This window comes from Bufo bufo, chromosome 7 (assembly GCF_905171765.1).
Source record: "Bufo bufo chromosome 7, aBufBuf1.1, whole genome shotgun sequence".
Lineage (NCBI taxonomy): Eukaryota > Metazoa > Chordata > Amphibia > Anura > Bufonidae > Bufo > Bufo bufo.
This window is the reverse complement of record NC_053395.1, coordinates 44659758-44673510: the sequence shown is the minus strand read 5'-3', so window position 1 is coordinate 44673510 and position 13753 is coordinate 44659758. Positions and strand designations below refer to the sequence as shown.

At 44.6% G+C, this 13753-nt stretch overlaps 1 protein-coding gene across 1 annotated transcript; it reads right to left on the bottom strand.

The window, feature by feature from the left end:
• Window positions 1-2262: 2262 nt before the first annotated feature.
• LYRM1 (LYR motif containing 1) lies at window positions 2263-13704 on the bottom strand. The gene is made up of 4 exons (XM_040439452.1): window positions 13573-13704; window positions 11788-11963; window positions 4256-4348; window positions 2263-2490 (listed from the first exon to the last, which is right to left on the bottom strand). The coding sequence occupies exons 2-4, from the start codon at window positions 11944-11946 to the stop codon at window positions 2377-2379; spliced, it is 366 nt and encodes a 121-aa protein (XP_040295386.1). The 5' UTR covers window positions 11947-11963; window positions 13573-13704; the 3' UTR covers window positions 2263-2376.
• Between the last annotated feature and the right edge of the window lie 49 nt (window positions 13705-13753).

Genomic DNA, 13753 nt, shown 5'->3' with positions numbered 1-13753 from the left:
AAAGGATCTTTTTTAGAATACAAGGTTTATTCAGAAGTTTGATTTGGTGCAAAAAAAAGGGCCAGGATTTGGTTGGATACACTACAAAGAGGGAAGGATTCAGGGGGGTCTCTCTATTCCTAATTCATGGTTATATTTTATTTCCTCTCAGCTGCAGCAATTGAGGGGTTGGGGGAGGACCCCTGGGGACAACGCATCTGCCCAGCTGATAGGCCCCATAGAAAATGAATCCCCTTATAGCTTTACTAGAACATAGTGGTCTCTCTGATACGTTGGCACGATACCCTACACTTAATTTGATATGTAAGGTTTGACATAAATGTCGTGACTTGCTGTGTATAAGGGGCTTCACCCAGGTCACTCCTCTATGGAGAAATCCAGAGGTGCCTGAAATGTTTCGCCTAGAGGGGTTCTCCCAATGTGTACGGAAGGGTGTGGTGTGTTTAAATCTTTGAACAATTCAGGAATGAGTTTGCCCTTCCTTTTTGCAATTAAGACATGCATTCCAGGTACAGGCAAAAGTCTATGTCGCTAGCAGCAGCAGCACTGTGGGACCAGGTGCGGCGCAGGGAGCCGGATAAGTAGATTCAGTGTGAGGGGCAGCATTTGTTAGTCTCGGATAACCCCTTTAAGGCAACCAAATGATGTTCAATGATCGCCATATTACCTTATTGTATATACTGCACCATAGTCAATGACACAGACACACAACTGAATTTCATTTCACAGGTATTATTTACAGATGACATAAGTGGACAGCCTTACAGCGCTGTCACAGGACCGGCCAGGCAGTGGCATTATCAGTGAATAAAGCAGCTTACACAAATCATGCTGCTAAGGCCGGGCCATCTAGCACTAGGAAAATCTGCAACCAAACAGGGGATTTTAGCACTTACCGAATCAGAAAAAAGGTTTGAAAATGAACAAGCACAGTCCAGGCACAGAAGAGACGGCAAACCTCTTACATATACAAATACAGAGCATGCACAGTACGGCATCGGAGGACCCTTAGCAGCAGGATAGTCCCACAGGACATAATAAAAAAGCCCTAATAACAATGAACTTTTGGAGACAATGCTCCCCAACCCAAGTGTTACAATTGGAAATCAGCCCAGTTCTACAGGTGGCCACACCTATAATTGCTGCCACCCTACACACATGCATGCCCAGCTGAGTAAGCTGCTGCCAGCCACCTCTGGTGGTGGCTTATCCCAGGCACAAAACAATTCAGCATGCCTGACCCTTCTTTCCACTGACATCATCTTTTATTGGCTGTTTAGTAGTTATTCAAATATTAAAGGGGTTATCCAATATCATAAACAGCCCCCGCATGGGCCGAGCCCCTCACAGGGAATATACTTACCTGGCTCCCCGTACATGGATGAAAACATCCGGTGTCAGGGAGAGTGGGGAGCATCCAATGGCATGCGGGGACGAGTCTCCCTACAGTCACTCGCGATGCTAGGGAGGATCGTCCCCATCCCCGCCTGCCATTGGCTAACCCGCGCCCCCCCCCCCCCCCCCCCCCCCCGACATCGGATGTTTTCATCCGCGTACGGGGAGAAGCAGCGGCGCAGGGAGCGAGGAGCCAGGTAAGTATATTCCCTGTGAGGGGGCCGGCACATGGGGGAGGGGGGTTATGATATTGGATAACCCCTTTAATTCAGCTCTGACAGGACACTATAGAGGTGATCTAGTCTAATGGAAGTCATTCTGGTGTTGAGTTCCCTTTAAATCAGTGTTCCTCTATTCCAGTCCTCAGGGACCACCTGCCAGTCAAGTTTTCAGGATTTCCTTTGTATTTAGTGTCAGTGCATCAGGACTTACCACAGGCATTCATTCTGTGGGATACCGGAGTTGGGGAACACTGCTATTACCTTATAATAAAGTGCAGTGAAGCAGCATTGATAATAATTAGGGATGAGTGAATCAACTTCAGATGAAACATCCGAAGTCGATTCGCATAAAACTTCAATATTGTACGGAGCGATCACTCCGTACAGTATTAGAAAGTATTGGGTCCGATTTCCCAAACTCTGGTTCGGTTCCAAGGTACCACCGCAAAAAAAATATATATGTCATCCGTATGCCATCCGTTTTTTTGGCGGATTCATTGTAACAATGCCTAAAACGGACAAGAATAGATGTTCTATATTTTTTTGCGGGGCTACAGAATGGACATACTAATGCATTGAAATGAATGGGTCCGCATCCTATCCGCAAAAAAATGGAACGGACACAGAAACAAACAGCGTTCGTGAGAATATAGCCTTATCGTCCTCCGTATTTATGTTGGTATTTCATTAATATCAAACACAGAAAATAAGACCGAGGTGAATATAATCCAGATTCTGGGCCTTCTGAGACGTTAGTCGTTCAGATTTCGTCGTATGATTTCAAGTACAGGGGTTTGGCTTGTTTCCTCAGCTTTTCCTGTGTCCGCAGGATTTTACTGTGTGGTACGGCCAGTCCCATAGGAGGCAGGTGAGTCTGAGAACAAGAGAAAAGACTGATCAGACACCAATACTTGTATCCAATCAATTCTATAGGCCGCAATATTCTGAAAGTGCACAGTGTACAACGCCTTTAGGTCTCTTGCACTCGAACATTGTGTGCCCGTGGCAGTATTGCGGCCCACACACGGCGGGTCCACAATACACTGCCACCGGCCCGTGTGCACGCCGCATCACGGATGCGGACCCATTCAGTAGAATGGGTCCGCAATCACGGAGATGCAGAACGGAAGCACGTATCTGAATCCCACGGAAGCCCTACGGAGTGCTTCCGTGGTGTTTCTGTCCGTGCCTCCGCACCACAAAAAAATAGAACTTGTTCTATTTTTTTGCGGTGCAGACGGATCACGATCCCATTCAAGATGAATGGGTCTCGATCTGTCCCAGCCGGCGCAAATTGCGATCCCCAATGCAGGGAACAGATGCACAACGTTCGTGTACAAGAGGCCTTACTTGTAGAGCAGTGGTCTCCAACCTGAGGCTCTCCAGCTGTTGCAAAACTACAACTCCCAGCATGTGCCAACACATGATACTAGTTGGGGAGCTGCAGGTTGGAAAAACACCATTGTAGGGGGTAACGTATGAACAGTCTGACAGCCAATTAAATACTGTCCTATATTTTCTAAGACCAAAAAATTATGGGTGGGGTCTCATTTACCTTATCTCAAGCTTGAAAACGACGAAACGTCGCTCTGTTATGATGCCTCTTGGTGAATAAACAAACGTTATCTTTTTTGGAACTGAAGGAGTGCTGCAGATTCTTTTGGGATTTATCACTGGGGCCACAAGCCAGGGTCCGACACTGCCTGCACCCATAGGTCCCCTTGAGGACTATCTCCTATTAACTGGATATACTATTTAGGTAACGTAGTGCTGCTCCACTGTGAACCTTTTGCACTACTGAGGCTCATCAACTACAGCAGCCCTACCATGGAGGGTGACTACAGGAACTACATACAGTCGGCCTACACTGTAAGGCCTCATGCACATGACCATTGTGTGCATCCGTGTCAGTGGTTCCGTTTTCCGTTTTTTTTTCGCGGATCCATTGACTTGCAATGGGTCCGTGGAAAAATCGGAAAATGCACCGTTTGGCAGCCGCATCCGTGATCCGTGTTTCCTGGCCATGAAAAAAATATGACCTGTCCTATTTTTTTCACGGTCAACGGTTCGCTGACCCATTAAAGTCAATGGGTCCGTGAAAAATCACGGATGCACACAAGATTGTCATCCGCGTCCGTGTCCGTTTTTTCCTATCATTTCAATGGCAAACTTGACTTCGATTTTTTTTTTCATTTTTCATGTCCGTGGATCCTCTAAAAATCAAGGATGACCCACGGAAGAAAAAACAGACACGGATCACGGAACAACGGAAACAGTTTTTGCGGACCGCAAAAAAAAAACGTCCGTGTGCATGAGGCCTAAAGCTGAGATGAAGGGCCAGTGACAGGTGACTCCTTCAGGGGTCTGTTTAATGCATTTATGTTTTTTTTTTGGGCTATGGTAATGCTGTCATAGGATTGATACCCGTATTATGATCAATCAAATGTGTAGTCACCCCACTTTCTTAGGCTGGGTTCACATCTGGGAAGGGATGATCTTACAAGTGAAGAAATCTTGGGAAATGCTCTATAATAAAATAGAGATGATAACTGAGAAGATGCAAGAAAAGGACAGAACAGATTCTTCGAGGTTCTGGATCATTTGTATGATAAGCTGCTTCTTTATACAGAAATACTTACAGGTCTGGGGTAGGGGATTCCATAATGTAATCCAATTTCAATGCGCGCCTGGCATTCTTCTATACACTGATGGATCGTTTCCATATGTGTTACCTATAAGCACAAAAAAACAAATTCTAATTAAAAAAGTACCATAACCTGCACTCTAATGCCAACAACCATTTATTAACACATGCTGCTACTTCACTAGTAACGGTGAGAAAAATAATAGAACTAGCAAGTAAACAGTGCCACCCAGTGGTCAACAGACAAACAGCGGGTCAGTATCACCCATAAACATGATGGGACCCCTGGATGTTTTCCCTTCTAATTGGGGCTGCTATGACAGCCCCAGTTATAGGGAATAGAGTAAAAATAAATAATGCCCAAATTCAAAAGCACAAACAAAAGAAATATAAAACTGAATATATAAAAATAAAATAAACCACAGAAAAATCCCAATTATGGCCCACCAATGTGTCCAAAGCCCTAACCACACATACAATTTCGATAACTAACTAATGTTATACGTCAAAATGTTAGACACTAGTGATCACAAATGTGCATCCTGTTTTAACCTTTTCAGCCCCTGCGGATTTTTTTTTTCTTGGTTTTTCACTCCCTGCCTTTTTGGGGCCATAACTTTTTTTTTTTTTTTTTCCCGTTCACATAGCCGTATGAAGGCTTGTTTTTTTGCATGACAAGTTGCACTTTCTAATTCCACCGTTTAATATTGCATACGATATAGTGGGGAGCTGGAAAAAATTCTAACTGGAGTGAAATTGGAAAAAAAAAACAATTCTGCAACATTTTTTTTTTTTTTTTTATGGCATTCTCTATATAGTAAAACTGACCAGTTACTTTCAATCACCAGGTCAGTACGATTATGGCGATACCACATATGTATAGTTTTTCTTTTGTTTTTATACTGAAGAAATAAATAAATAAAAAACCTTGAAAAAAAATGTTTTTTCTTTTCGTCGCCATATTCTGACTCCTATAACTTTTCATTGATAACGTAAGACTTTTTGATCACTTTTTATAGAATTTTTTTTGTGGGAGAAGAAGCGACCAGAGGTGAATCAGCCATTTTTACTTTTTTCCCGTTTCGCCATTTTCCGTATGGGATAAATATTTTTATATTTTAATAGTACAGGCGTTTTTTGCACGCAGCGATGCCCATGACTTTTTAAAAAATTTTATGATTTTTTCTTTTTATTTTGGGGAAAGGGGGGGAGGTGATTTGAATGTTTATATATTTTTTATTTTTTGAATTGTTAAAAACATTAGAGGCTCCCTAGGAAGTAATGTGCAGCATCCTCCTGTCACACACGGCATCTGAAGGGTTAAAAGACTGCGACCGGCATTATCACCAGTTGCAGACATTAGCTGCGGGTGTTTGCTGGGTGAAACAGCAGGCACCTGGCGGCTGTGGTGCGCGCCACCCTCGCGAGTGGGTGCCATCTTTAACGTTCCAGCCAGCGCCGTACATATACAGCACAAGAGGGCCTGCCACAGCTTCCTAAAAATACAGCTGGCGGCCTACCTGTGCTGCAATATCTTCTGTGACTGGTGCTCTGTGTCCATGAATGAGCGCAAGGGACTGCCAAATCACAGCTTTTGGGTGGTAACACTAACAGCCAAATGGGGGAGGCTAACGGTAAAAAAAACATTGCCAGTGAGACAGACAAAGGTATGCAGCTAGCTGTATTGTGAGGACATAAGAGGTATCCAATAGAAAGTGTGATCAACATCTGATTGGCACCCTCGTGATCAGCTGCTCGAAGGGGCCACATCTCTTTCTCAGCTGTGACATCACGTCCATTGGTCATATGGTCTTTGTCCAGCTCAGCTCCACTGAAGTAAACGGGATTGAGTTGGAAATCCATGCACAGCCGGTATACAATGTACAGCACTGCGCTTGGTATACTATAATGAGCAACTTGGGCCTTTCAAACAGCGATCCTGAGAACAGGGATCATCGAGTCCCCTCTCTGACTGTAGCAGTAGTACACATGTCAATCAATGCTACGTCAGTCTCATAGAAGACTGACGTAGCAGTGATGCCACTGCTCCATTCAGATGGGGCACTTGGCGACCCCCCGTTCTTCTCAGTAGTTAGACCTATAGATCCTTCACAGACCCTCTGGGGTTCTCTGGGAATTAAACTAAAATTACTGAAAATACTTAAATAATACTTTAATTATAAATATATTGCCAGATACCTTTCATTAGTTATAATGGCTCGTTTTGTCTGGGGAAATAAAATGGCCATCATCCTATTAGTACATACAAAACCTGTCCTAATCACACAGCAGGACAACTTACTTCACAACTCATAATCCCTTACAAGCAGAGCAGAGGGGAGGATGAGGCAGCTCTTTAGCTCAGTGTTGTGAAGCAACTTGTCCTCCTGTGTGATTAGGACAGGTTTTATGTGTACTAATAGGACAGTGGCCATTTTATTTCCCCTGAAGATTGCTCCATGATAACTAATGAAAGATATTTGGGAGCATATTTATAATAAAGAAATATTTAATACCTCAAAAAATAGTTATCAATCAACATTCCCGATATGTCTGCTGTATGTTGGCATAATTTTGTAAATGTCATTTTATTTTTTTAGGACGTTAGAAGGCTTCAAACTTTTAGAAGCAAGTTTCCAAAACCATTTTTTTAAGCACCAATCTAATATAATAAAATCCCTGTGTGAGTGCGCTGTGTCCGTGTGTGTGTCACCAGTTTTGCACTGGGCATGCGTGGCTCGGCGTCCAATCAGGACACAAGTTTACCTGCAGCCTAACTGCGCTGCACCCCCCCCCCCCCTCCTCTTTTAGGATGGCAGAGTGTAATGTCCAGCTAACACTCTGCTTGAAATGCCCGACATCAGTGCTGGCACCCCGTCGTCCTTAGGGACTGCTGTCTGGAAGGGGCTAACCATCGGGCCGCTGCTCTGCCCTGGCAGCGGCCCGATGCTTTAAGGGTTAATGCCCCCACACACACAACACCCCCGCCCCCTTTCAAGATGCAGAGCGCGCAACACCCCTGGCCCCCCCTTTTAAGATGGCAGAGCGTGCAGCACCCCCCTTCCAGTATGGCAGAGCAGCAGCGGCTGTAATGTCCAGCTAATACTCTGCTTGAAACGGCCGGCATCGCTGCTGGCACCGATGTCAGCCGTTTAACCCCTTCCATGCCGTGGTCCTTAGGGACTGCTGTATGGAGGGGCTAAGCATCGGGCTGCTGCTCTGCTGTGGCAGCGGCCCGATGCTTGAAGGGTAAACTGAGGGAGGGAGCTCCCTCATTGGGCCGCTGTGCTGTGGCAGCGTCCCGATGGTTACCATGGCAACCGGACGCCTTCACAGGCATCCAGCTTGCTGTAGTATATCTAAGCTTGATCAGGCACCTGCTAAAGGCAGGAGCTTGATCAGGCTTAGTGTGAGTTCAGTACACTGCAGTACACTATAGTACACTATATAGTGTACTTCAGTGTATTGTAGGCCAACTGACCCACTGGATCCCAAAAAATGTAAAAAAATAAAGTAAAAAAAAAAAAATCCTATATCCACACACGGCACTAATACATTCCTATAGGGAAAAATTCAGGCATGTCTTCAGTTTTTTTCGTCGGAATGCATGGGGATATGCCTGATCAGTTCTTTTCCGGTATAGAGCCCCTAGGACGGAACTCTATGCCGGAAAAGAAAAACGCTAGTGTGAAAGTACCCTAAAATATTAAGTTTAAATCCCCCCTTTCCCAATTTTACATATAAAATATATAAACAATAAATAAATAAACATATTACATAGCGCTGCGTCCGAAAAGTCCAAACTATTACATTATTTAAAAATATCTCCTATGCGGTGAGCGCCGTAACAGAAATAAATAAATAAAATGCATGCGATTCGCAATTTTTTAGTCATCTTGTCCCCCCAAAAAATAGGATAGGACTGTTCTATTATGGGCTGAACGTTTCATAAAATGCTAAATGCACGCTGCTTTTTCTGGTGTTTTTTTTTTCTTTTCACGTGGTATTGAGTATCGCAATACTTTTTTTATGGTGACTAAAGCGAATAAAAATTTTGGTATCGAAACAACCCTACGCCGATACCAAAATTTTGATTCGGTTTCGATTTGGTGACTAAAAATTTTATTTGGCTCCTAAATTTTTCAGTTCAGGAGCCAATGGCTTCTAGGTATTCTTTTTGTCTGGAGCACTGCAAAAAAAAAAAAAATATGTCTTTCAGAAAATGGAAACACAAAAAGAAAAGCCACCAGTTAGTGCCAGCAGTCTCAGCCACAGCCGCCAGTCTCTGCCACCAGCCACAGCCGCCAGTCTCAGCCACCAGTCAGTGTGGTCAAGTTCCCTTGCCATTTAATATAGACTGTTCCTACTAATGTTTATGCACTACTGTTCGAGCACCCGTTATTGTTAGGCCTCATGCACACGACCGTATGTATATTGCGGTCTGCAAAAAACTGATCCGCAAAAAAATAGGGATGATGTCCTTGTGCTATCCGTATTTTGAGGAACAGAACAGCTGGCCCCTGATAGAACAGTACTATCCTTGTCCGTATTTTTTTGCGGAACGGAAATACGGAAACGGAATGCACACGGAGTAACATCAGTTTTTATGCTGACCCATTGAAATGAATGGTTCCGTATACTGTCCACAAAAAAAAAAAAAAAAACTGAAAGAATATACGGTCATGTGCATGAGGCCTAACAGGCTTAATGTCTAGTTCAGTTATAAAGTAATTTTGAGGGGCTTACGTAATGGAAACCACAAATAAATGACTCCATTTTAGAAACTACACCCTCAAATTATTCAAAACTGATGTTACAGACTTTATTAACCCTTGAGGTTTTCCACAAGAATTAAAGGGAACCTGTCATCAACTTTATATTGACCTCACTGAGGGCAGCATAAATTAGTGACAAATGCTGATCTCAGCGGTGTGTCACTCATGAGCTAAAAGTCAGTGGTTGCCGAGAACCAGCATCATAATGATTGCAGCCCAGGGCTTGAAAATAGTTAAATCTACTTGAGAAGAGTCCTGGTTATTCCTAATCTCCTGCTCTCTCGCCCATCTGCTGATGGTTGGCAGTTCTCTCCTAGAGAGAAAGGGAGAAAACTAGGAAGAAGACGGTCAGTCATCAGCAGGTGGGCAGGAGAGCAGGAATAACCAGGACTCTTTTCCAGGGCCAGTCTGCAATGATTCTGATGTTGGTTTTCGGAAACCACTTATTTTTAACTTCTAAATGACAGACCGCTGAAATCAACCCACCTGTCTCTACTTTATTCTGCCGTTAGTATGGGTAGCATGAAGTTGATGACAGGTTCCCTTTGAAGAAAAAAGGAGGTGAAATTTCAAAATTTCACTTTTTAAGGTAGATTTATTTTGTTAATCAATTTTTTTCTTGCAACACAGCAAGGGTTAACAGCAAAATAAACCTCAATATACATTACTCTGATTCTGCAGTTTACAGAAATACCCCATATGTGGTGGTAAACTGTTCTATGGGCACGTGGCAGTGGTCAAAAGGAAAGGAGCGCCATATGGATTTTGAAAGCAGATTTTGCTAGAATGGTTTTTAGGCACCATTTTGTATTTGAAGAGACCCTGATGTACCCTTACAGTGAAAACCCTAAAAAAATGACCCCCATTTTAGAAACTACACGCCTTAAAGAATATATTAAGGGGGGTACTGAGCACTTTCAGCCCCTAAGTGTTTTATGGAATTTAGAAACACTTGACTGTGAAAATGAAAAGTTTAATTTCTTCCAATAAAATGTTGCCCCAAATTTTTCATTTTTACAAGGGGTTACAGGAGAAAAAGCACTCCATAATTTTTGACCCATTTTCTCCTGAATACAGCAACACCCCATATGTGGTGGTAAACTGCTATGGGGGCACATGGCAGGATTCAGAATGGAAGGAGCGTCATATGGCTTTTGCAGCGCAGATTTTGATGGATTGGTTTGCGGGTGCCATTGGTTTTTATTTTTTGGGCGATTGTCTTAGATAGAGGCTCTTTTTGCGGGATGAGATGATGTTTGATTGGTACCATTTTGGGGTACATAAGACTTTTTGATCACTTGGTATTACACTTTTTGTGAGGCAAGGTGACAAAAAATGGCATAGTTTTTTTACAGCATTCACCTGAGGTTATAGAGCAGGTTGTTACGGACGTGTTGATACCCAACGTGTCTATTATTTTTATATTTGTTAAGTTTTACACAGTGAAAGCCTTTTTGAACAGAATTAAATAGTTTTTGTGTTGCTATATTCTGAGAACCATATTATATTATTTTTTTGGGGTGATTGTCTTAGGGAAGGGGCTCATTTTTTGCGGGATGAGATGACTGTTAGATTGGTACTATTTTGGGCTAAATACGCCATTTTGATTGTTTGGTATTACACTTTTTGTGGCAAGGTGACCAGAAAATGGCTGTTTTGGCACAGTTTTTTTTTTTTTTTTTACGGCGTTCGCATGACAGGGTGGATCATGTGATATTTTTATAGAGCTGGTTGATACGGATAAAACCGCCCCCTCCTCTTGTTGATTGACAGGGCCAGCCGCGATCTCCTCCTCCGGCCAGCCCTGTCAGCATTTTAAAAATCGCGCCTGTGTTGATTCGGCGCAGGCGCTCTGAGATAAGGAGGCTCGCCTCCTCAGCACTCCCTCAGAGCGCCTGCGCCGAATCAACACAGGCGCGCGATTTTTGAAATGCTGACAGGGTCACCGGAGGAGGAGATCGCGGCTGGCCCTGTCAATCAACAAGAGGAGGAGGCGGTTTTCTGCGGCTGCTACCAGCAAGTAGACGCCCTACTTGCTGGTAGAAAGGTAATTAGCATATCATAAAAGTACGTTTTTTGCTAAATCTACTGAACGAAAATTATTAATAACATAATGTATGGCAATATGGCAGGATAGGGATTATAAGTACACAAAAAAAAAAATGAGTTTAGTGCGGTGACAGAAGCCCTTTAAATTTTTTATTTGTAAAACTTTATATTTTTTTTTTTTACTTTTTTTTTGTCCCACTCTAGGACTCCAACTTTTGGGGGTCTTATCCCCTTTACAATGCATTACAATACATCTGAGTGTAATACACTTACAGCCTGCTTCCTGTGAGATCCAGGGGGCTGGATCTCACAGGCTGACAGGGAAGGCAGCACAATGTCTAAGGAAGGCATCAGGCTGCCGTCCCAGCCATCGGGTCCCCGTTACAGCAGCGCGGGGACCCGATAGACACCCGGGACCTGTGAGAATACCACACATGCTGCGGTCAGCGCTGATGCGCCGGAATCTGTGTTTTCACCGATGCCAGCGCATTCAGCAGGGGTCCGGCTATCAGTGACTGCCGGACCCGTGCAGCTGATCGGGCAGGCGCAGCTCCTGAGCCAGCCCGATCAGCTTACCGTAGTTGCACGGCGCTGGCATTTCAGACACTGTTCATATACGCTGTACATATACGGCGCTGGTATCCTACGGGTTAAGGCTTAACGTGTACATAACATTACACTTTACATCCCGTCATATATTTACATTTTTATTTTTGTGAAACAATTTTCTGGCCTCCTCCACTACGTACTGCCTTTCCTTCACCGTCTCCTCCTCAAGTCCTGATGAAGACTTCCATTTTCTCGCTAGTCGGAAAATTTTACGATAGAGGCCAAGGACTTCTGCACGCGTCGCTGCCGTCATCGTAGAAACATGTAGATCTGCAAGGGAAAGATGAGTATTAGCACAACTTTCATAGATTGAATATGTAGAACAGACAACACAATTCTGTGGACTAACAAAAGACAAAGCTAGGGCCCCTGGGCATTAGAGACCAGGGGCCCCATATTCAGCCACCAGAGCCATATTACACTTGGGTGAAGTAATGATATCATAAAAGATAATCTATAGACAGTGGAGAACGCTGTGCACAGGATCACCCTCGCCTTTCCTCCTGTTTGCAGCGCAAAACATGCGACCCCCACAAACAGGGATCCTAGCAGTGTGATCCAGAGCAGCACTTTCTATGGATGTCATAAAGGTCTATGAGGACCTGTAACCTCTCCTGACATTGTGTGTGCTGGGGATGAGCGCCGCTGACTTCCTAGGGAGTCGCCCCAGTCACACAACTATCCCTGTGAGATAGTTGTCATCATAGTCACTGACGTGTCTGTTTTACTAACTACTTCCATCCCCCATGTAATAAAAATTCTGGCGCATCTGTTCTTAAGACTCTATGATGTGCCATTCCTCTAATATTCCTGCTAGAAGTGTATAACCCAGGTTCCCCTCGGCGTACCCACTTGGGGGGTGTCCCTATACAGTCTGATACTGGCAGACTCTGCAGAGCTTCTCGAGAGTGGTCACTTATAGGTCCTTGAACTAGAGACACGGCTGAGGTATTCCTTAAAGACTATGAAAATGTCTCCCATACGCCGGGCCCCTCGCAATGAATATACTTACCTCGCTCCCCGTGCCGATCCTGGTCCCTGCACCGCCATTGCAGCTTCTCCCCATGCGCGGATGAAAACATCCGGCGTCGGGGGAAGGGGACGAGCCTCCCTAGCATCGCGGGTGACACTAGGGAGGCTCATCCCCGTCCGCCATTGGCTGCTCTCCCAGACACCGGATGTTTTCTTCTGCACACAGGGAGAAGCTGCAATGGCGAGGACCAGGAGCAGCGCCAGGTAAGTATATTCATTGTGAGGGGCCTGGCATATGGGGGGACATTTTTATAGTCTTGGATAACCCCTTTAAGGGCTCATGCACACGAGCGTTGTTTGGGTCCGCAACCGAGACGCAAGTTTGGACCCATTCACTTCAATGGGGCCACAAAAGATGCGGACAGCACTCCTTTATGTCTGACAAAGTGGAACGCGTGTGTGGACACCATATTGCTCAGAGTATTTATATTAGAGCCATCCGTGAACCCGTTATACAGCTCTAGACCCTTCACACAATATAACTGTCTGCCTGCAGCCACCACTAGGGGGAGCTCAGCGCACAGGTCGTACACATTTACCATTGAACTTGAAACTTAAAAAAAAGTCTCTGCACTGAGCTCCCCCTAGTGGTGGCTGAAGGAAATTGCATTTGTACACGGGTAATCAGGAGATCAGTTCCAGGCCCCATGGGAATTTCTGGATTTTCTCTTCCCAGGCTGAAAACACCGGGGGAAAAAACAGCATGCATTCAAAATCACAGCAAATGCAGGTAAGTACTTCACGGTTAGTGTCCCTTTAATACACTTCTATCACACTTAGGCTATGTCAGAACTACATCTTCCAGCATGCCCTGCCTGCCTCTAATAATCCCTTCACGCAACCTCACCTCTACAGCACTCCTGCGCGGACCTGTGACGTCATCGCGTTCAAACGACGCAGCACGCACGTACGTCCCCCTTTAATGACGTCCGCCGCAGAGAGGCGGCCCTACCGGTGGAGATGACGTCACACCTGACCCCCCCTCCTCTCTGTTACTGTAGTCCGTGACGTCAACAGAAGTGCGCTTT

What these genes read in the sequence shown, in the direction of transcription:
- LYRM1 (XM_040439452.1), bottom strand. Translation starts at nt 11,946, where the DNA reads ATGACGGCAGCGACGCGTGCAGAAGTCCTTGGCCTCTATCGTAAAATT. An exon ending in TGTTTCACAAAAATAAAAAT is followed by an intron (nt 4,349 to 11,787) that starts GTAAATATATGA and finishes TTGTGCTTATAG; the next exon opens with GTAACACATATGGAAACGAT. An exon ending in GAATCCCCTACCCCAGACCT is followed by an intron (nt 2,491 to 4,255) that starts GTAAGTATTTCT and finishes TCTTGTTCTCAG; the next exon opens with ACTCACCTGCCTCCTATGGG.